Source organism: Entelurus aequoreus, linkage group LG10, assembly GCF_033978785.1.
Source record: "Entelurus aequoreus isolate RoL-2023_Sb linkage group LG10, RoL_Eaeq_v1.1, whole genome shotgun sequence".
Classification (NCBI taxonomy): Eukaryota; Metazoa; Chordata; class Actinopteri; order Syngnathiformes; family Syngnathidae; genus Entelurus; species Entelurus aequoreus.
Genome location: NC_084740.1, coordinates 10,400,894 through 10,422,448, shown reverse-complemented (window position 1 = coordinate 10,422,448; position 21,555 = coordinate 10,400,894). Strand labels below are relative to the sequence as shown.

At 40.4% G+C, this 21,555-nt stretch overlaps 1 protein-coding gene across 2 annotated transcripts; it reads right to left on the bottom strand.

The window, feature by feature from the left end:
- Positions 1 to 1,643: 1,643 nt before the first annotated feature.
- On the bottom strand, positions 1,644 to 21,443 carry dhx40 (DEAH (Asp-Glu-Ala-His) box polypeptide 40). 2 transcript variants are annotated; one of them, XM_062060026.1, is made up of 18 exons: positions 21,371 to 21,443; positions 20,081 to 20,134; positions 19,836 to 19,981; positions 19,642 to 19,761; positions 17,907 to 18,143; positions 17,752 to 17,818; positions 16,945 to 17,076; positions 16,776 to 16,875; positions 16,619 to 16,705; positions 12,490 to 12,672; positions 12,339 to 12,419; positions 12,113 to 12,270; positions 5,393 to 5,507; positions 5,208 to 5,316; positions 5,045 to 5,139; positions 4,915 to 4,984; positions 4,619 to 4,847; positions 1,644 to 1,840 (listed from the first exon to the last, which is right to left on the bottom strand). In XM_062060026.1, the coding sequence occupies exons 1-18, from the start codon at positions 21,381 to 21,383 to the stop codon at positions 1,716 to 1,718; spliced, it is 2,121 nt and encodes a 706-aa protein (XP_061916010.1). In that variant the 5' UTR covers positions 21,384 to 21,443; the 3' UTR covers positions 1,644 to 1,715. The 2 variants fall into 2 exon arrangements, with proteins under 2 accessions (XP_061916010.1, XP_061916009.1); XM_062060025.1 differs by lacking the exon at positions 21,371 to 21,443 and having other exon boundaries at positions 20,081 to 21,321.
- Positions 21,444 to 21,555: the final 112 nt, after the last annotated feature.

Genomic DNA, 21,555 nt, shown 5'->3' with positions numbered 1-21,555 from the left:
AATTAATACAAACTACAGTATAGGCCAAAAGTTTGGACACACCTTCTCATTCAATGGGTTTTCTTTATTTTCATGACTATTTACATTGTAGATTGTCACTGAAGGCATCAAAACTATGAATGAACACGTGGAGTTATGTACTTAACAAAAAAAGGTAAAATAACTGAAAACATGTTTTATATTCTAGTTTCTTCAAAATAGCCACCCTTTGCTCTGATTACTGCTTTGCACACTCTCGATGAGCTTCAAGAGGTAGACACCACTTCACAGGTGTCATAGTTTTGATGCCTTCAGTGACAATCTACAAGGTAAATAGTCATGAAAATAAAGAAAACACATTGAAATGAGAAGGTGTGTCCAAACTTTTGGCCTGTACTGTACATCAGGGGGTTCTACAGGTGTTCTGTCAAAGTGAGCTACCCTTCAGAATGCGCTAACAATACTAGACGGGAGAAAGTTTTCTCGAGTTAAATACCCATCGAAATGACAAAATAGTTGATTTAATTAAATTATTTTAAAGTATATTTATGGCACAGTGTCTTTTGACCACTAAGCATGTAGAACATCCATCCATTTTCTACCGCGCGTCCCTTACGGGGTCGCGGGGGGTGCTGGAGCCTACCCCAGCTGCACACGGGCGGAAGACGGGGTACACCCTGGACAAGTCACCACCTCATCGCAGGGCCAACACAGATAGACAGACAATATTCACACTGACATTCACACACTAGGGCCAATGTAGTACTGCCAATCAGCAGTGGTTCTCAAACTATTTTCACCAAGTACCGCGTCAGAAAACCATAATGACCGACATTAAATACAAAAGCGTAGTAGGCCTAAGTATTCGATAAAAACAATGCAGATATTTTATTTAACAAGTATTTTTATTTTTTTGGCCATTGTAAAAATTTCCATAGTTTGTTTTTACATAGGAAAATAAAAACAGTAAAAATGTAACAAAAGAGCAGAAAGACGTAATGTATTGAGAAAAAGATGACATTTTGGGACTAATAATAATAATACATTTTGTCACTTATAACAAACGAACACAAGGTTTTGACTTTAAATATATGTCTGTCTCTTTCTTTTTTACAAAATATAAAAATGGCCTCTGCATACTTTGACTTTTCAGTGTGCGGCCCTTGTTGGAAAAGGTGTGGACACCCCGTAACTATGACAACAAGAGTCATGCCCGACTACCAAGCGATATGTGAGCATTACTTGATGGCTAAATATGCCTGACACTAAATATAACACACAGAATATAACACTTTATTGTTGTCAAACAGGAGAGCATGACGAAAGTTTAAAAGTTTTTTTGATATCTAAATCTAAACTTAAAATAGCATTTTTTTGATGCGGTAGCGGAAATTGATATACACCGCTTTTGATTATTGCAACTGCTAGTTTTTTTCCGACGTAGTAACTCATTTCAACAGAACACCGCCACTAATTAGAAATCCATATGAGACCTGGCACTTAACTCAAATTGTGTTACCGGTAATTGGAGCATTTATGGTGTCGCCTGTTACAAATACCATCCATCCATCCATCTTCTTCCGCTTATCCGAGGTCGGGTCGCAATAGGCTGCTTGCTTCACTGCTGAACTTTAAGACAAAAATAAATTACAAAAAAAAAAATGTATCAAAATGTTTATTGTCAGGATATACTGTTTAAAAATATGGTATTGTCCATCATCGCTGGTGTTCCAACATCAGGGAGCTTTACTGTTCTGTTGTCTTTGTTGCTTGCGCTGCAGGTAGCGAGCGCGAGCATCACTGACGGTGCTTTCGTTATTTCGCTTCTCCAGTTTCTTCAAGAGATCCTGAGTAGAAACTTCTGGAATGTTGGAGAAACGCAAAAAAACAAACTTAGCATGACATGCTTAGGGAACTGCACTTTTTAAAAAATGTGTGTATCATTCACAATCCTTACGTAAGACAAGAACACATATGTTTTTAGACTTAGACAAACTGTATTGATCCACAAGGGAAATTGTTCCACACTGTAGCTCAGTTACAAAGGATGGAAAGGGTAAGGATGGAAAGGATAATGCAGGTATAAAGTAGACTAAAAATGTACCAATATAAAATAACATATGTAATATTTATATATTATATATACACAGTTTATAATATAAACTGATATATTATTATATTTGTATATGATATATACAATATATAACAAATCCAAATGACCATGTACAATATTACTGTATATGTAACAGCTGCAGCAAAAAAAAAGGGCAGCATAAAATAGAGAGTAGATCCAGCAGAAAATATATATTATAAACAAAGAGGTAGCTAACATAGAAAGTGTCAGGTAATAGACAGATATCATCTATTGCTGTATGGTGAGTGATTATACAGCTGGATGGAGTGCGGAATGAAGGAGTTCTTGAATCAAAAAAAAATTCTATATTTTATGCATTCTAACTAGTAAATAAATGGGAACAAAAGTCAGCTTACAATGGAGAAAATGGAAGTCGCTCTGTTCCACTTGTAAAGCACTCTAAAAACATCCAAAAACCTCCATCAATGTTCTGTATACATTCTCTAAGTATATATGTAATGTAGCAACAGGCACAAATATAAAAGGTAATATTTACTTATTTTGCTCATTTTAAGCACACGTGGCGTATTAATTTCACAGAAGCTTCGCAACGTTTGCTATAATATTTAAAGCTCATGACCGTAGGTGAGAGGATAGGGACGTACGTTGTTCAACCGGTAAATTGAGAGCTTTGCCTTCCGTTTTAGCTCCTTTTTCACCTCGACGGACCGAGGCAGGGTCCGCATCACTGCAGATGCCGCACTGATCCGCCTTTCGACCATCCTCTCTTCCCTCACTCGTGAACAAGACCCAGAGGTACTTGAACTATTTTAAGAATTAAAACGCATTAAAAAAAAGAAAAACATGTCTTACATAGGGATTTTGAACGATAGGCAAATAATTAAAAAAAAAAGTGCAGTTCCCCTTTGACATTGGGCTGGGCGATATATCGATATACTCGATATATCGTGGGTTTGTCTCTGTGCGATATAGAAAATGACTATATCGTGATATTCGAGTATACGTTCTCACGCAGTTGCTTTTAGCTGCGGGCATTACACTACAGGCTCTTCTCACTCTTTGTTGTCTCTCCTTCTCACAGAGACGTAAAACAAGCGCACCTTCTTACATACGTCACATACGTATACGCCCTCGCTGAGCAGAGAAGTAGAGGCATGGGTAATGTTAGCTGTGGTCCGAGTGGTAATACGAGAGAAAGAAGGTGCGAATCTGGTAACAAATGGAGGAAGAATTAATTCCCAAGAAAAACAGCAGGGGGTCCATCGTCTGGCAGTGGTTTGGCTTAAAGTGGGAATATGTCGAACAGACAACCGTAATTTGTCAAGTGTGGGGCAAAAGCGTTGCTACAAAAAGTAGCATTACTGCTAATATGTAGCATCATTTGAAAAGTCACCCGCTAGAGCAGTGGTCCCCAACCCGGTACCGGTCCGTGGATCGATTGGTACCGGGCCGCACAAGAAATAAAAAAAATAAAAAAATAAATAAATAAATACAAAAAAAATATTAAATCAACATAAAAAACACAAGATACACTTACAATTAGTGCACCTACCCAAAAAAACTCCCTCCCCCATTTACTCATTCGCACAAAGGGGTTGTTTCTTTGTTATTAATATTTCTGGTTCCTACATTATATATCAATATAGATCAATACAGTCAGCAGGGATACAGTCCGTAAGCACACATGATTGTATTTTTTAATGACAAAAAAATAAAAAATTAAAAAAAATACCAACCCCCCCCCACCCGGTCTGTGGGACAAGTTTTCAAGCGTTGACCGGTCCACAGTTACAAAAAGGTTGGGGACCACTGCGCTAGAGAATGAAGAGTGTTTGAAACTCCGCATGTCAACATCTCCGTTCGGTGCCACACCAACAAAATGCAGAGGCAACCATTTCCACATCAACACCGTATGGAAAAAATAGTCAACAACAGAAGGAGATAACGTCCGCAGGAACCTACCACATAGCGAAGGACATACACTATTTGATTTCCTATTATGCAGCTCATTTTTATTTGACACTTATTGAAATATCTTGTGTGACATCATGCACAAAAGTGCACTTTATTTGTTTTAAACTATTGTAGTGGCGTTCTGTACAAAAAGTGCACTTTAATTTAGTGTTGTTTTGATATGTCATCTTAGTGACATCATTCACAAAAGTGCACTAATAGCTTGTTTTAAAATGTCTGACAATCTTGCACTTTCTGTTTTGGAAATGACATGAATGTTTGTGCCACTGCTTAATAACTGTTTAATAAATACAGTATTGATCAATTGACATAGTTGTGATTTCCCTCTCTGCATGAAAGTTTAAAATGAGCATATATTAATGCAGTATGAACAAGAATGTTTTGATGTAGGCGCATAGAATCATCATACTGCTGTGATTATATGCATCAAGTGTTCATTCAAGGCTAAGGCAAAATATCGCGATATATATTGTGTATCGTGACATGGCCTAAAAATATCGAGATATTAAAAAAGGCCATATCGCCCAGCCCTACTTTGACATTAGACAAATTAAAATGGGTCCAAAATACCTGGTTGCCTTTTAGCCGCCTCCCTGCTCTCCCACTTGATCATCTCCTCATCGGTCACTTCCTGTCTCGCCACGCTGCTGAGCTCATAGACGTCCACCTCGTGCAGTTTAGGCAGCAGCTCCTTCACCCACTCGTATCTGATGGGACACACGGTCCTGACGTAGACCCGCGATGTCACCAGCACATCGTGGAAGAGAATCCAGTCCAGCTCCATCTCCTGCTCAAACAACTGAGAGCCACAGCGAGGATATTTAGAAACAATAACGCTGGATAGAGATGTCATTTCAAAATGTTACCGATGACGATGGATGGATGTGAACCATGGATCCGTGGCCATCCATTGTGCAGAACACCTTCCCAACTGATCTACAAGTTATGAACTGTAAATATCTCAAATTTATCGTCGCAATTACGTCTTCATATTACCTTCTGGCAACATTGGTGAAGTATCCTGTGCACAGGCATCGTCGGAAGAGTTCATTTTTATTGCCGTCAAACTTCTCCACGGGGAAATCTCTCCTCTAAACACGAGGATTAAGCAGCGTGAAATACGGCGGTTCCTTGTCAAACCTGAGAAGTGCCGCGTTACTTGTTGCAGGCGCAGGAGGATGTCACGCAGCTGCGTCTCCACGCTGAATGCCGACTTGAGCGCCCTCCAGTGGATCCAATTGTCCTTGCACCAAACGGAAGGCCTTTCACTGGAGAACACAAGCGTGTGGCGTCAATAGCGAAACAAAGAGAGACAGAATGTGATTTTGAGAAAGTGACGGCGACCTGGATTGACACAGCTGGAAAACGCAGAGAAGCGTGGCAAAGTCGTTCATGCCGCCGCTCCCGGCCGCCAGCGCTCTGTGACACCGATCGGCCTCTTTCTGCTTCTCAGGGTGACCTGGAGGAGACAAATCAGAAATGGTAAAGTGGACAACAACGTGCTCCAAAGAGTGCATGCAGGTCAAATGACTCCAGCCACGTCCCAATACTTTTGTCTACCATGCTCATGTGTCGGCAGGGTGTCACCGCATGTTATTTTTACATTGCACATCTAATTTTACACTGTATTATTTTCATGTAGTCGTTAACAGTAGTTCACTTATTTTTACACTTATATGACGGTTAAAAATCTTGAAATGATTCTACCGTTTTAAATGGATCAGTTTTCTGGAACAGGTTGCGACCACTTCCGAGCAGAGGTATTCATTATGATACATTATTATTCATATTTTTTCCACACAATTTTTTCTCACATTTAGACGTATTTAAATACACTAACAATTACGTAACACATAAAAGATGTGTAATTTAGGAACGACAGTAGCAGGGACACCTTACTCAATGCAGCTTTAAAAAAAAATACACTAGTGAATAATCATATAGTTGTATTCATGTTAGCAATTAAGCTTCGCGATTAACGCTCCAGTTACCTGTGAGCAATTACCACATGGGCGGAAGGCGGGGTACACCCTGGACAAGTCGCCACCTCATCGCAGGGCCAACACAGATAGACAGACAACATTCACACTCACATTCACACACTAGGGCCAATTTAGTGTTGCCAATCAACCTATCCCCAGGTGCATGTCTTTGGAGGTGGGAGGAAGCCGGAGTACCTGGAGGGAACCCCCGCAGTCACGAGGAGAACATGCAAACTCCACACAAAAAGATCCCGAGCCCGGGATGGAACTCAGGACTACTCAGGACCTTCGTATTGTGAGGCACATGCACTAACCCCTGTGCCACCGTGTGCAGCTGAGATAGGCTCCAGCAACCCCCACGACCCCGAACGGGACAAGCGGTAGAAAATGGATGGATGGCAATTACCACACCAGTTCCAAGCTAGCGGTTAGCGGGGCTAGCCACCAGTTAGCAATTTGCGCTCTAGCTTTCAACTAGCATTTAGCGCGCCAGTTGCCAGCTAGCGATTAGCTACGTTAGCTGCCAGCTACAAATTAGCACTCTAGCTTTTAGCTAGCTTTTAGCGTGGCAGTTGTTAGTTAGCGATTAGTGCGCCACTTGTCAGCTAGTAATTAGCGCGACACTTGTCAGGTAGCAATCCGCGCGTCAATTGTCAGCTAGCAATTAGCGTGCCAGTTGACAGCTAGCAATTAGCTATGTTAGCCGCCAGCTACAAATTAGCACTTTAGCTTGCTATTAGCGCGCTAGTTGTCAGCTAGCAATTAGCGCGCCAGTTGTCCGCTAGCAATTAGCGCGCCAGTTGTCAGCTAGCAATTAGCGCGCCAGTTGTCAGCTAGCAATTAGCACGCCAGTTGTTAGGTAACAATTAGCAGCAGTTGTCAGCTAGCAATTAAAGCGCAAGTTGTCAGCTAGCAATTAGCAAGGCTTTAGTTAGCTGGCGATTAGCGGGCCAGTTTTTATCTAGCAATTACCCCGCAAGTTGTCAGCTAGTGATTAGCGCGCCAGTTGTCAAGTAGCAATCCGCGCGTCAATTGTCAGCTAGCAATTAGCGCACCAGTTGCCAACTAGCGATTAGCTATGTTAGCTGCCAGCTACAAATGACCACTTTAGCTTTTAGCTGGCTATTAGCGCGCCAGTTGTCTGCTAGCAGTTAGTGTGCCAGTTGTCAGCTAGCAACTACCATGCCAGTTGTCAGCTAGCAATTAGCATGCCAGCTGTCAGCTAGCAATTAGCGCGCCAGTTGTCTGCTAGCAATTAGTGTGCCAGTTGTCAGCTAGCAATTACCGTGCCAGTTGTCAGCTAGCAATTAGCGTACCAGCTGTCAGCTAGCAATTAGCGCGCCAGTTGTCAGGTAACAATTAGCGGCAGTTGTCAGCTAGCAATTATCGTCCCAGCTGTCAGCTAGCAATTAGCGCGCCAGTTGTCAGGTAACAATTAGCGGCAGTTGTCAGCTAGCAATTAAAGCGCAAGTTGTCAGCTAGCAATTAGCAAGGCTTTAGTTAGCTAACGATTAGCAGGCCAGTTTTTATCTAGCAATTAACGCGGCAGTTGTCAGCTAGCATTTAAAGAGTCAAATAACGATTAGTGCGTCAGTTGTCAGTTAGCAATTAGTGCAGTAGTTGCCGGAGGGCTATTATTGGCGCTATATTATATTACGGTACTTGAATTAGTGCTGGGCCGATAAAACGATAAAAACAAATATATCGCAATAGACACAATCAATTTCATTATGAAATGCGTTTGATAAAATATCCATCCATCCATCCATCCAGCCATTTTCTTCCGCTTATCCGAGGTCGGGTCGCGGGGGCAGCAGCCTAAGCAGGGAAGCCCAGACTTTCCTCTCCCCAGCCACTTCGTCCAGCTCCTCCCGAGGCGTTCCCAGGCCAGCCGGGAGACATAGTCTTCCCAACGTGTCCTGGGTCTTCCATGTGGCCTCCTACCGGTTGGGCGTGCCCTAAACACCTCCCGAGGGAGCCGTTCGGGTGGCATCCTGACCAGATGCCCGAACCACCTTATCTGGTTCCTCTCGATGTGGAGGAGCAGTGGCTTTACTTTGAGCTCCCCCCGGATGGCAGAGCTTCTCACCCTATCTCTAATGGAGAGCCCCGCCACCCGGCGGAGGAAACTCATTTCGGCCGCCTGTACCCGTGATCTTGTCCTTTCGGTCATAACCCAAAGCTCATGACCATAGGTGAGGATGGGAACGTAGATCGACCGGTAAATTGAGAGCTTTGCCTTCCGGCTCAGCTCCTTCTTCACCACAACGGATCGATACAGCGTCCGCGTTACTGAAGATGCCGCACCGATCCGCCTGTCGATCTCACGGTCCACTTTTCCCTCACTCGTGAACAAGACTCCTAGGTACTTGAACTCCTCCACTTGGGGCAGGGTCTCCTCCCCAACCCGGAGGTTTGATAAAATATTTGATATATATTTATATTTTTTGGTGTGAAAAAACAAGAAATTCTTAAGCAAGATTCGTTGCATAAAGTCACTCGCGCTCTGGAAACCCAGCTAAACAGGAAACAGGAAGTGTTACTGAGCAATGGGAGTGTGACGCCAACAGCCAATCAGGTAACAGTATCAACTACCAAGTTTGGTTGCGCCGTTTTTCTCTGCATTGAGTGAGAAGAAAAACTGTGATTTATCAACTCAACAACAGACACTTGTCTGTAGTTTTGTTGGTTTTAATGCAGACGTGCGGTAACATCCTGACACTTCCAATGTGTCCGTTTAATGAGCAGCTTCCCAAACTACTCTGTGTAGTGTTCAATAGCTTATACACTACTGCCCTCTAGTGTCTAGAAACTGCAACTACCTTCAAATTTACTGCAATTTTACCACCTGGCTGGCTACCAGACACCTTCTCCGCTGATAAAAATCACCCTTGGTAAGTTGGAAATTGTATTACTGTATTTATTGGCAGGCTTAATTAAATAAGTCATAAAAAAATATCTATTTTTGATATCAATCAATATAAAACATGTATATTGTGATATAGTTTTCAGCCATATGGCCCAGCCCTAATTTAGATATAGTATTGCACAATAACAAGGTACATTTATGATCAGTTTAACGTACAACACAATTTTATACAGGATATACAGTCATGGTCAAAAGTTTACATACACTTGTAAAGAACATAATGTCATGGCTGTCTTGAGTTTCCAATAATTTCTACAACTCTTATTTTTTTGTGATAGAGTGATTGGTGCACATACCTGTTGGTCACAACATTTTTTTATGAAGTTTGGTTCTTTTATGATTGTATTATGGGTCTACTGAAAATGCGACCAAATCTGCTGGGTCAAAAGTATACATACAGCAGTGTTAAAATTTGCTTACATGTCCCTTGGCAAGATTCACTGCAATAAGGCAGTTTTGGTAGCCATCTACAAGCTTCTGGTTGAATTTTTGACCAATCCTCTTGACAAAATTGGTGCAGTTCAGCTAAATTTGTTGGTTTTCTGACATGGACTTGTTTCTTCAGCATTGTCCACACGTTTAAGTCAGGACTTTGGGAAGGCCTTTTTAACAGCTCAATTTTTGTTTCATCTGACATCACATGGACAAAGATAAGACCTTCTGGAGGAAAGTTCTGTGGTCAGATGAAACACAAATTGAGCTGTTTGGCCACAATACCCAGCAATATGTTTGGAGGAGAAAAGGTGAGGCCTTTAATCCCAGGAACACCATGGTCAAGCATGGTGGTGGTAGTATCATGCTCTGGGCCTGTTTTGTTGCCAATGGAACTGGTGCTTTAAATGGGACAATGCAAAAGGAGGATTACCTCCAAATTCTTCAGGACAACCTAAAATCATAAGCCCGGAGGTTGGGTCTTGGGCACAGTTGGGTGTTCCAACAGGAAAATGACCCCAAACACACGTCAAAAGTGGTAAAAGAATGGCTAAATCAGGCTTGAATGAAGGTTTTAGAATGGCCTTCCCAAAGTCCTGACTTAAACATGTGGACAATGCTGAAGAAACAAGTCCATGTCAGAAAACCAACAAATGAACTGCACCAATTTTGTCAAGAGGAGTGGTCAAAAATTCAACCAGAAGCTTGTGGATGGCTACCAAAAGCGCCTTATTGCAGTGAAACTTGCCAAGGGACATGTAAGCAAATATTAACATTGCTGTATGTATACTTTTGACCCAGCAGATTTGGTCACATTTTCAGTAGACTCGTAATAAATTCATAAAAAACCCAAACTTCATGAATGTTTTTTGTGACCAACAAGTAGGTGCTCCAATCACTCTATCACAAAAAAATAAGAGTTGTAGAAATTATTGGAAACTCAAGACAGCCATGACATTATGTAATACTTTGCTGGCATCGATAAACTGCTACGTCCGCCCGTGTGCGTATGTGTTGGTTTTCTTAGTCCACAGGTGTCAATCTCAAGGCTCGGGGGGCAGATCTGGCTCGCCACATCCATTTGTGCGGCCCCCGAAAGCGTGGAAATAATGTGTTCATAAAGTACCTTATCTTTTCTTAATAAATGTATTACAAAAATAGATTTACTGTATACAATGACATATCTTTCCACTTTAATCATCTCTTACAGGGGCGGCATAGCTCAGTTGGTAGAGTGGCCGTGCCAGCAACTTGAGGTTTCCCAGGTTCGATTCCCGCTTCCGCCATCCTATACCGTTGTGTCCTTGGGCAAGACACTTCACCCACCTGCTCCCAGTGCCACCCACGCTGGTTTAAATGGAATTTAGATATTGGGTTTCACTATGTAAAAGCGCTCTGAGTCACTATAGAAAAGCGCTATATAAATATAATTCACTTCACTTCTTTACAACTGTATGTAAACTTTTGACCACGACTGTATACCTTAATGCAGGGGTCACCAACGCGGTGCCCGCGGGCACCAGGTAGCCCGTAAGGACCAGATGAGTAGCCCGCTGGCCTGTTCTAAAAATAGCTCAAATAGCAGCACTTACCAGTGAGCTGCCTCTATTTTTTAAATTGTATTTATTTACTAGCAAGCTGGTCTCGCTTTGCTCGACATTTTTAATTCTAAGAGAGACAAAACTCAAATAGAATTTGAATATCCAAGAAAATATTTAAAAGACTTGGTCTTCACTTGTTTAAATAAATTCCTTTTTTTTTTTTTACAATTTACAATTTTTTACAATTTTTTTACAATTTTAGAGAAAAAATACAACCTTAAAAATTATTTTAGGATTTTTAAACACCTTTTTACCTTTGAAATTCCTTCCTCTTCTTTCCTGACAATTTAAATCAATGTAATTTTTTTTTTATTGTAAAGAATAAATACATTTTAATTTAATTCATTTTAGCTTCTGTTTTTTCGATGAAGAATATTTGTGAAATATTTCTTCAAACTTATGATTAAAATTCAAAAAAATGATTCTGGCAAATCTAGAAAATCTGTAGAATCAAATTTAAATCTTATTTCAAAGTCTTTTGAATTTCTTTTAAAATTTTTGTTCTGGAAAATCTAGAAGAAATAATGATTTGTCTTTGTTAGAAATATAGCTTGGTCCAATTTGTTATATATTCTAACAAAGTGCAGATTGGATTCTAACCTATTTAAAACATGTCATCAAAATTCTAAAATTAATCTTAATCAGGAAAAATTACTAATGATGTTCCGTAAATTCTTTTTTTAATTTTTTCAAAAAGATTCGAATTAGCTAGTTTTTCTCTTCTTTTTTTCAGTTGAATTTTGAATTTTAAAGAGTCGAAATTGAAGATAATCTATGTTTCAAAATTTAATTGTCATTTTTTTTCGTGTTTTCTCCTCTTTTAAACCGTTCAATTAAGTGTAAATATCATTAATTATTAATAATAACATAGAGTTAAAGGTAAATTGAGCAAATTGGCTATTTCTGGCAATTTATTTAAGTGTGTATCAAACTGGTAGCCCTTCGCATTAATCACTACCCAAGAAGTAGCTCTTGCTTTCAAAAAGGTTGGTGACCCCTGCCTTAATGGGTCCTCACACCATCTCTACATTAGTCTGGGGTCCTTGGCATGGAAAACGTTACCTTGAAGTTCCACTGCATTTAGAATAAATGGATCTCTTGCAGAAAAGTGTCACATTACCTGGTCGTATGAAGATATTCTCCACAGACAGCATAGCGGCCACTGGAAGCAACAGGTCCTGGCAGCCGAGCGAGGCGGCTTTGAGCAAAGCCCTGGTGAGGCCCGGGTGCAGAGGGAACTCCACCATCAGCTGGCCCAGGTGAGTCACCCGACCCCTCCTAGCAGAACAGACCACATCAATTAAGAGCACAACGCAAGAGAGCGTTGGTTAAAGAGCGTGATCGACCTGTCAATAGCGTCAAACTGGTAGAGCTGTTTCAACGCCTCTAGGATGAACCTCTCCTCTGGGGGGTCCAGATAGGGGAACCTGTGGAGAAATGATAGTTAAACGAGATCATAACTGCAATGTTGACAACAAGGTAAGACAGCACATGTACCTGATGACATCATGGACACCCAGGCACTTGAGCGTGAGGATCACTGCAGTCAGACTTGTCCTCTGGATCTCTGGAATCGTATATTCAGGCATGCACTCTTCCCAGAATTCCTTCGTGTAGATGCGAAAACACCTCCCTGCTGAGGTTCTTCCAGCTCGGCCCGCTCTCTGCTGAGCCTCACTCCTAACGGCAGCAAGTCAACATGTGAATTCCCCCCAACTATTATCAAAACAGACAACTTTCCTTACTTTGCAACAATGGACTTCTTACTTATATTCCAACAAACGCCCTAAAATCGATCATCTCCCTCACTTGTTTGCTCTACTTTTGAGAGAAGAGGCGCTTAAATAGTTACTTTTTAAGTTTATGACGGAAAAACCTCCTCCCTCTGACCAGCCCCTTGCAAGGTGCATATGCTCGCCACTTCTTAGACGACAGCTGTGCAACAACAGGCTTTGCTACACATCTTAACAAGCTGTGCCAACTATCCGCTTAGTCAGCTACAGATAAGTTTGATCATCTTGTTTTTCTTCAGCGAACAGACTCACCTAGAATGATTTTGCCGTTAATGTTAGTGCCGTAGCTCACATAGCTACGCTAGTGTTGCTCATGTTTGTGTCATCCTGTCGATTACCTAATGTCACATTGTAGTATGTGATGGATGCCATCTATTGCAGAGTTACAGTGCATGGAAAAAGTGGATAAAGTGCACAATACTAGGGATTAGGGTTGTCCCGATTCACAAAAATGTTGTAACGGTACCAAAATCTATTTCGATACTTTAAAAATAAAGGGGACCACTAACAAAATGTTCTTATTGGCTCTTTTTTAACTAACAATCTTATGGTATATTAAACATGTGTTTCTTATTGCAATCAAATAACAATGTTGTCATTAAATAAAATAGTGAACATACAAGACAAAGTATCTATTAGTAAGTAAGCAAACAAAGGCTCCTAATTTAGCTGCTGACGTATGCGGTAACATATTGTGTCATTTTTCTTTATATTATTTTGCCAAAATTATGAGGGACAAGCTGTAGAAAATTGATTATGAATCCACTTGTTCATTTACTGTTAATATCTGCTTACTTTTTGTTTTACCAGGTTCTATCTACACTTCTGTTAAAATGTAATAATCCCTTATTCTTCTGTTGTTTGATACTTTACATACGTTTTGGGTGATACCACAAATTCTGGTATGAATCCAATACCAAGTACGATAGTTACGGGGTCATACATTGGTCATAATTAAAGTTCTCATGTGTCCAGGGACATATTTCCTGAGCTAATAAACAATAAAAAATGACAAAAGATTTGAAGATAATAAAACCGATCAATGTAATCATTGCATTATCATCTATATACGACTCTTGTACTTGGTATCGTTACAGCTGCTGTCTGTGTAGATCACCCACGGCATTTGTTTACATTCAGGAGCGCTAACTTGCTGTTAGCGGTGAACTATCGTATCCTCCTATGATGTGTAGTGTGTTCAGCTATTCCTCTTCCTACAGGGATGATACTTGGAAGAGACGTACTTCATTTGTAGACATGGTGATGAATAGTGTTTTAGAAGCAGCTAAAACACTGCCAACTGCAGATGGACTTTAGCCGCTAGCTAGCTATCCATGTTTAAAACACCTCTTCCAGAGCGGCGCTTCAGTGTGAAAAGCTTCACCTTCATCCCTTTTTTTTTAAGCCAAAATACCGTATTTTCCGGACTATAAGGCGCACTTAATATCCTTTTTACCCTCAAAACTCGACAGTGCGCCTAATGTAAGGAATAAGTTTGGTTGAGCTTGCCCATCTCGAAGCAATTTTATTTGGTACATGGTGTAATGATAAGTGTGACCAGTAGATGGCAGTCAAACATAAGAGATAAGTGTAGGCTGCACCGTTATATGTCCTTCAACATACGAGTATTACTATGCTGTGTGTATAAGGTAAGACATTATCTGGCGTTTTGTTTCGCAATATTATGTAAAGGCAACTTTTCTTACCTTCTGGTACCTGCTGATCTGTATTTGGGATCTGCATAAATCCTGAAAAATTGCACGTCCGCCTTTGTAGTCCGTAGTTGATAAGATTCTTCTTTTTCTCTATCTTGTTATGAGACATTCATCCTCCGCTGTTGCCATTTCTAATATAAAGTAGTGTAAAGTTCTTACTTATATCTGTCAGTAAACTTGCCATGAAAGCGCTAAAACATACCGGTGTAGTGAGTTTTTTCATTATTCACCCAAGGAACTTAAGTTATTAGAGTTCCGGTCGGACGGTTTTTCACGGGACACATTTCCGGTGTGGTTGTTTCCGGATGAGGAGATGCTGCTCCGTTATTGATTTAAGTAAAGTCTGAATGTCAATAAAACAGTTAGCTCCATCTTTTGACAAGTTTCCGTTTGTGCCGTACGGTTTTTAAGTTATTCTGAAATACATTTTCTGAAGTGACATCATCCAGCCCCCCACCTTGTCAAATACCTCCAAACATGTCTCGTTTGTTTGTGCTATGTTTGTGCTACAAAAAACTTTTGTGAATTATTGTTATGTTATGGGGCCGTTTATGAATAACAACATTAAAACTATAATAGTTGGACCAATAATTTTTGCAGCAGAAACTAACAAATAAAAAGGGGAAAGTTTGGGGAGATTTTTTACAAGCTGGTTTGAGCTGTGAAAATGTTTGTTTGTGCCGTTGCGGTTTTTAAAATTTTATTTTCTGACTAGTGACATCATCTAGACCAGTGTTTTTCAACCTTTTTGGAGCCGAGGCACATTTTTTGCGTTGAAAAAATCCAGAGGCACACCACCAGCAGAAATCATTCAAATATGAAACTCGATATTGACAATAAAAAGTCGTCGGATATGATTTTAAACCATAACCAAGCATGCATCACTATAGCTCTTGTCTCAAAGTAGGTGTACTGTCACGACCTGTCACATCACGCCCTGACTTATTTGGAGTTTTTTTCTGTTTTCATGTGTGTAGTGTTTTAGTTCTTGTCTTGCGCTTCTATTTGGGTGGCTTTTCCTGTTTTGTTGGTATTTTCCTGTAGCAGTTTCATGTCTTCCTTTAAGCGCTATTCCCCGCACCTGCTTTGTTTTAGCAAACAAGAATATTTCAGTTGTTTTTATCCTTCTTTGTGGGGACATTGTTGATCGTCACGTCATGAACGGATGTACTTTGTGGACGCCGTCTGCTCCACATGCTGTAAGTCTTTGCTGTCTTCCAGCATTCTGTTTTTCTTCACTTTGTCGCCAGTTCAGTTGTAGTTTCGTTCTGCATAGCCTTCCCTGAGCTTCAATGCCTTTTTTTAGGGGCACTCATCTTTTGTTTATTTTTCAGTTTAAGCATTAGATACCTTTTAACCTGCACACTGCCTCCCGCTGTCGCCTGCATATTGTGATCACGACAAAGCAATTAGCTACCTGCTGCCACCTACTGATATGGAAGAGTATTACACGGTTACTCTGCCGAGCTCTAGACAGCACAGACACTCAACAACGGCACATTATTTGCAGATAATAATTACTGGTTTGCAAAAAATATTTTTAACCCAAATAGGTGAAATTACATCATCTCCCACGGCACACCAGACTGTATCTCACGGCACACTAGTGTGCCGCGGCACAGTGGTTGAAAAACACTGATCTAGACCCCCCCACCTCTAAACTTGTCCCATTCGTTTGTGCTGCAAAAGATATTGGTCTAACTATTACAGTTTTTATGTTATGGGGCTAGATATGAATAATAACTAGGTTAACAACATAGACACTATAATAGTTGGACAAATAATTTTTGCAGCAGAAACACGCACAAACAAATGGGACAAGTTTGGGGACATGTTGACAAGGTGGGGGGAGGTCGGGTTACGAATAATAAAACATTAATAACATAAAAACTATAATAGCTAGACAAAAGAAATTGCAGCACAATCGTAGAATGAACAAATTTGCCATGATAAGGGGGCCAACTTCACACAGGTCTCAAAATGGCGCGTTACCAGTAAGCCTGTCTAAAAACACTTTCAAACTGTCTAAATTCCATCATCAAGGCTGAATTGTTACCTTGTAGGTACTAAAATATTGAAATATACTGTAGTAATAACTCTTTAGGAGGTGTGACTTACTGAGAAATGGGCACCACTTCCAAAATGTCCATGCCAACCCTGGAGTTGTGGTTGAGTTGTTTGACAAAGCCGCTGTCGATGATGTACCTGGAAGCACAGTGTGATCAAGTCACGCCATACCCTAAACGCCATAAATGTGTCAAAGCAGAATACTAACTTGATGCCGTCGATGGTGAGAGATGTAGCGGCGATGTTTGTGGCCACAACGCACTTCCTTATTCCGGGAGGAGGTGGCTGAAAAATCTGCCGCTGTTGATCTGGAAAGAGGAGGCAAGCGTGTATCTCAATTGGAAGTTTAATTCCATAATCAAATAGTCGTAATTTACCAGTAGGCATGGATCCATAGAGAGGTAAAATAAGAAGCCCCTCCATTGTTTTGTCCTTCACGTCGTAGCGGTAGTCTATAGATTCTGCTTTCTCAAACAGCAAATCGCAGGCGCGTTCGATTTCTAACTGACCTGTCAAACACAGATTGATTGGTTAGGATTTTAACAAGCTTTATACAGAGGTTAATTTGTGTCTTTATTAGGAAAGCTTTTTTTTTTACATTGAATTTATGTAACTTAATTTTGTTTTGCATCAAATTATACTGACAATTTAATTGGGAAAAAAATGTGAGCAAAATATGTGTGTTTTAAAATCCAGAGTTAAAAAATCTGTGTTTAAAAATTCAATGTAAAAATAATTCAGTGTTTAAAAATTCAGTGCATAAAATTTCTGTTTTTAAACTCTAACTTGGCACCTCATTGGCTGGTGCTGAGACAGGATTGATTGCTTCAGTCTTATTGAGTCTTGCTTTTTGAACAGCAAATTTTTTTTAAACTGAATATTTCAGCACTGAGTTGTTTTTACACTGAATTTTAAAACACTGACTTTATTTAGTATGAAGTTTTATACAGTACATTTTTAAAACACTGAATTTTTATACATTGAATTTAAAACACTTAATTTTTATACACTGAATTTTGCCAACAATTTTTTCCAATTAAATTAAATTTGTTTCAGTTCACAAAATTAAAACGCAAAAATTTAATGTACATGAAATAAGTGTAAAAAAAAAAAGCTTTCCTAATAAAGTCACAAATCAGTCTATAGTTTTACGTTTATGCTGTAAAAGAGAGAATATGGCCAACCGGTTAAAAACACCAGAATGTCTCCTGCCATCTCACTAGTGTGGACATCCAGCGCCAAAGACACAACCTGGGCAGCAATGTACGATAAAAAAAAAAAAAAGAGTTGTATCAAAACACCAGGCTTTGAATCTCATTCAATAGATACCGTTACATACCTCTTTCACATAACCCATGCTGTCCAAGTCCTTTGGTCCTACAGCGTTGCCAAATGTGCACGTGACAGGAAAAGTCCTCCCAGGTATAGTGAATACAGGACACCCCCCGAGAAAGGCAGAAAGCTTCTCCGTTTCCAAGGTGGCCGACATCACCACCACCTTCAGTGGGAAAGAGCGTCCCCTCATTGCCTCAGCGGGATCAGAGAAGACCTTCTTCAGTAAGCCCAGGAGGATATCCTAAGATATAAACAATCATGTTAAATATGCCTCACCTAGAGTACTCGCCAAGCCACTGTAGTAGAAAGGACAATAATAATAATAATAATAATAATAATATCGCACCTGAACAAGAACAATGTTGTAATTTTCAACAAAAAAGTTGTATTATTTTTTTCCATCCATTTTCTATAGCATGTCCCTCTGGTGCCAAATAATGTAAATGTTTATGAGAATACAGCAGGACTAGTGCAAGAAAAAAACTACAGGAATGAACTTCATATTTTAAAGTTTTTTAAGACATCTGTCATAGCGGTACGTGCCAGAATAAGGAAAATCAAATGCAGCTTAGATAGGCTTCAGCACCCCCCACGACCCCGAAAGGGACAAGCAGTAGAAAATGGATGGATGGAGGAAAGGTACTGTAAATTTACAGTGGATTTTTTTTTTTATATTTACTACTTCAAAATGACAGTGTTATAGCTATTTTTCCCATTAGTGTCTCTCATGGGCAGCATGTGCCTCACAATACGAAGGTCCTGAGTTCAATCCCGGGCTCGGGATCTTTCTGTGTGGAGTTTGCATGTTCTCCCCGTGACTGCGTGGGTTCCCTCCGGGTACTCCGGCTTCCTCCCACCTCCAAAAACATGCACCTGGGGATAGGTTGATTGGCAACACTAAAATTGGCCCTAGTGTGTGAATGTGAGTGTGAATGTTGTCTGTCTATCTGTGTTGGCCCTGCGATGAGGTGGCGACTTGTCCAGGGTGTACCCCGCCTTCCGCCCCAATGCAGCTCAGATAGGGTCCAGTGACCCCCTGCGACCCCGAAAGGTACAAGTGGTAGAAATGGATGGATGGAAGTTAATATTAGACTTAGACTTAGACAAACATTAATGATCCACAAGGGAAATTGTTCCACACAGTAGCTCAGTTACAAAGGATGGAAAGTGTAAGGATGGAAAGGACAATGCAGGTATAAAATAGACTAAAAATGTACCGTAGTAGCAATATTATATATAACATATATGTAATATTTACATAATATATGTACAGTATACGATATATACTGATATCCATCCATCCATCCATTTTCTACCACTTGTCCCTTTCGGGGTCGCGGGGGGTGCTGGAGCCTATCTCAGCTGCATTCGGGCGGAAGGCGGGGTACACCCTGGACAAGTCGCCACCTCATCGCAGGGCCAACACAGATAGACAGACAACATTCACACTCACATTCACACACTAGGGACAATTTAGTGTTGCCAATCAACCTATCCCCAGGTGCATGTCTTTGGAGGTGGGACTTATATGTTTATATCATATATACAATATATAACAATTACCATGTACAATATTACAGTATATGTAACAGCTGCAGCATAACATAGAGAGTAGATCCAGCAGAAAATATACATTATAAACAAATTTTATGAGCATAAAAGGTACTGTAAATCTATATTTACTACTTCAAAGCTATTTCCCCCATTAGTGTCTCTCATGCTTTTGTGTGGCAACTCACTGTGTTGAGGCTTCGCTCATGGACCTCATCCAGGACCACCACACCATACTGAGCCAGTCCCGGGTCTGCCAGAACCTCTCTGAGCAAACATCCATCCGTCATGTACTTCACCTCAGTGTCCTGCCTCAAAAACCATCATGGCATCACCATCTCACAACAGAAGACAAGACATGCTTGTGGGCGTGGTGTCTCACCTGTGACGTGCAGTCGTCGAAGCGCACCTGGTAGCCCACCTTTTTACCCAGAGTGCACTGCATCTCCTGGGCTACCCTCTGAGCCACCGTAATGGCAGCCACCCGGCGGGGCTGGGTAACGCATATTTTGCCATTTTTACAAAAACCTAACAGGTAAACACAACATCAAAACCGGTGAACACCATGAACTAAGATCACGTGTTTGACAGCTGCATACTTATAAATAAACACAGAAAAGGGCTTACCTGCTCCATGTAAGTACTGTGGAAGCTGTGTCGTTTTCCCACTGCCTGTCTCACCTGTGACCACCAAAAAAGTGCTTTCTTTCACTACCTGGATCAGTTTGGCTTTGTGCTGGTAGATCGGCAACTGTTTGCACTCATTTTCTTTTAGATGCCGCGATGATTTCGATTTGGACATTACTGTTACGGTCGGTGTGACCGTGGAATATAGACTGGACTAATTCAACTATAACATTGGCCTCCCGTTCCTACTAGCATTTAAAACAAAAAGAGTTTTCGTCACCGCGGTAAAAGACGACACGGTCAGGGGGAAACTTCCGCAAACTATTGCACTCTGTGTTTCTATTGGTCAATCTCTGGTCACGTGACGCGAGGTGCCCTACCAAAATAAAAGCCTGGATAGAAACAAAACACGGAACTGGTCAAGGGAAAGATGCGCAGTACAATTTGAGAAACATTAGAAAAATGTGATGGTTTGCAGTTTCCCACAAACGGAGAAAACAACTTTACATTTATGTATATTTTAAAGCCAAATACAATTTAATTACGAACCCTGAGAAATGAGCTCACAGGATCATTTGGAAATAAAAGAAAAGTGTGGTCCTCAGAGGAAATTGGTTTGATTGTTCATATTCTGCTCACTTTCATATCTTAAACATTTTAATAATGGGTTTATGTTTGATTATGACAGATGAAGAAAAGGTCCCTCAGATACTATGCTGGGATTATTTATATATATCACTGCTCGCTATACATATCCTACGAAGTCAGACCTACACTGTTTCAATGTCCATTTCTCAGATTATATTATTGTTGATGACTGAAGTGCTGATATAATTTCCCATCTCCAGTCCCCTGGCAAGTTGATTGAAATTGAGACAAACACATTCAAAAAGTTCAAATCTCACCAAAAACCTTTTTAAATATTTTCTCTTATAAACCTTTCACCTTAGTTAGTTGCCCCTTTGAACCTACAACAACCAGATTGAAAAAGCAAACATTTATCCATGAAATGCAACCTAAAATACATGTCGTGCTCATACCTGGTTGGAAAACCGAAGGCGCGTTCTCGACTGCTAAAGGAATGTAGGAAATATTGCACTTTGAGAGTAAACAAAAAAAAACATTGTGTATAGTACGCATTAATAGGAGATACCTTCTAAATGTATACACTTATGGTACATTATGACTGAATCATTTGTTTAAATAAGGCCTCCTTCAAAACAGACCTTCAAATAAATGTCTGCAATCCCTGCAGTGGAGTATAACAACACCTGTAAAGAGTACACTTACCCCATGCACACATAGGTACATTTAGAATTTAGACGCAGAGAAAGGCTTACAGTGCACGCCAACAGAATTAAAGCTTACAACTTTCAGTATTAGGAGATAACTTTATGGTCATTGACCAGGTAAACACTATAGGAACTTAGTTCAGTTCAAAGTCCAGTAAGAGACGACCTTATTAACAATGAGGC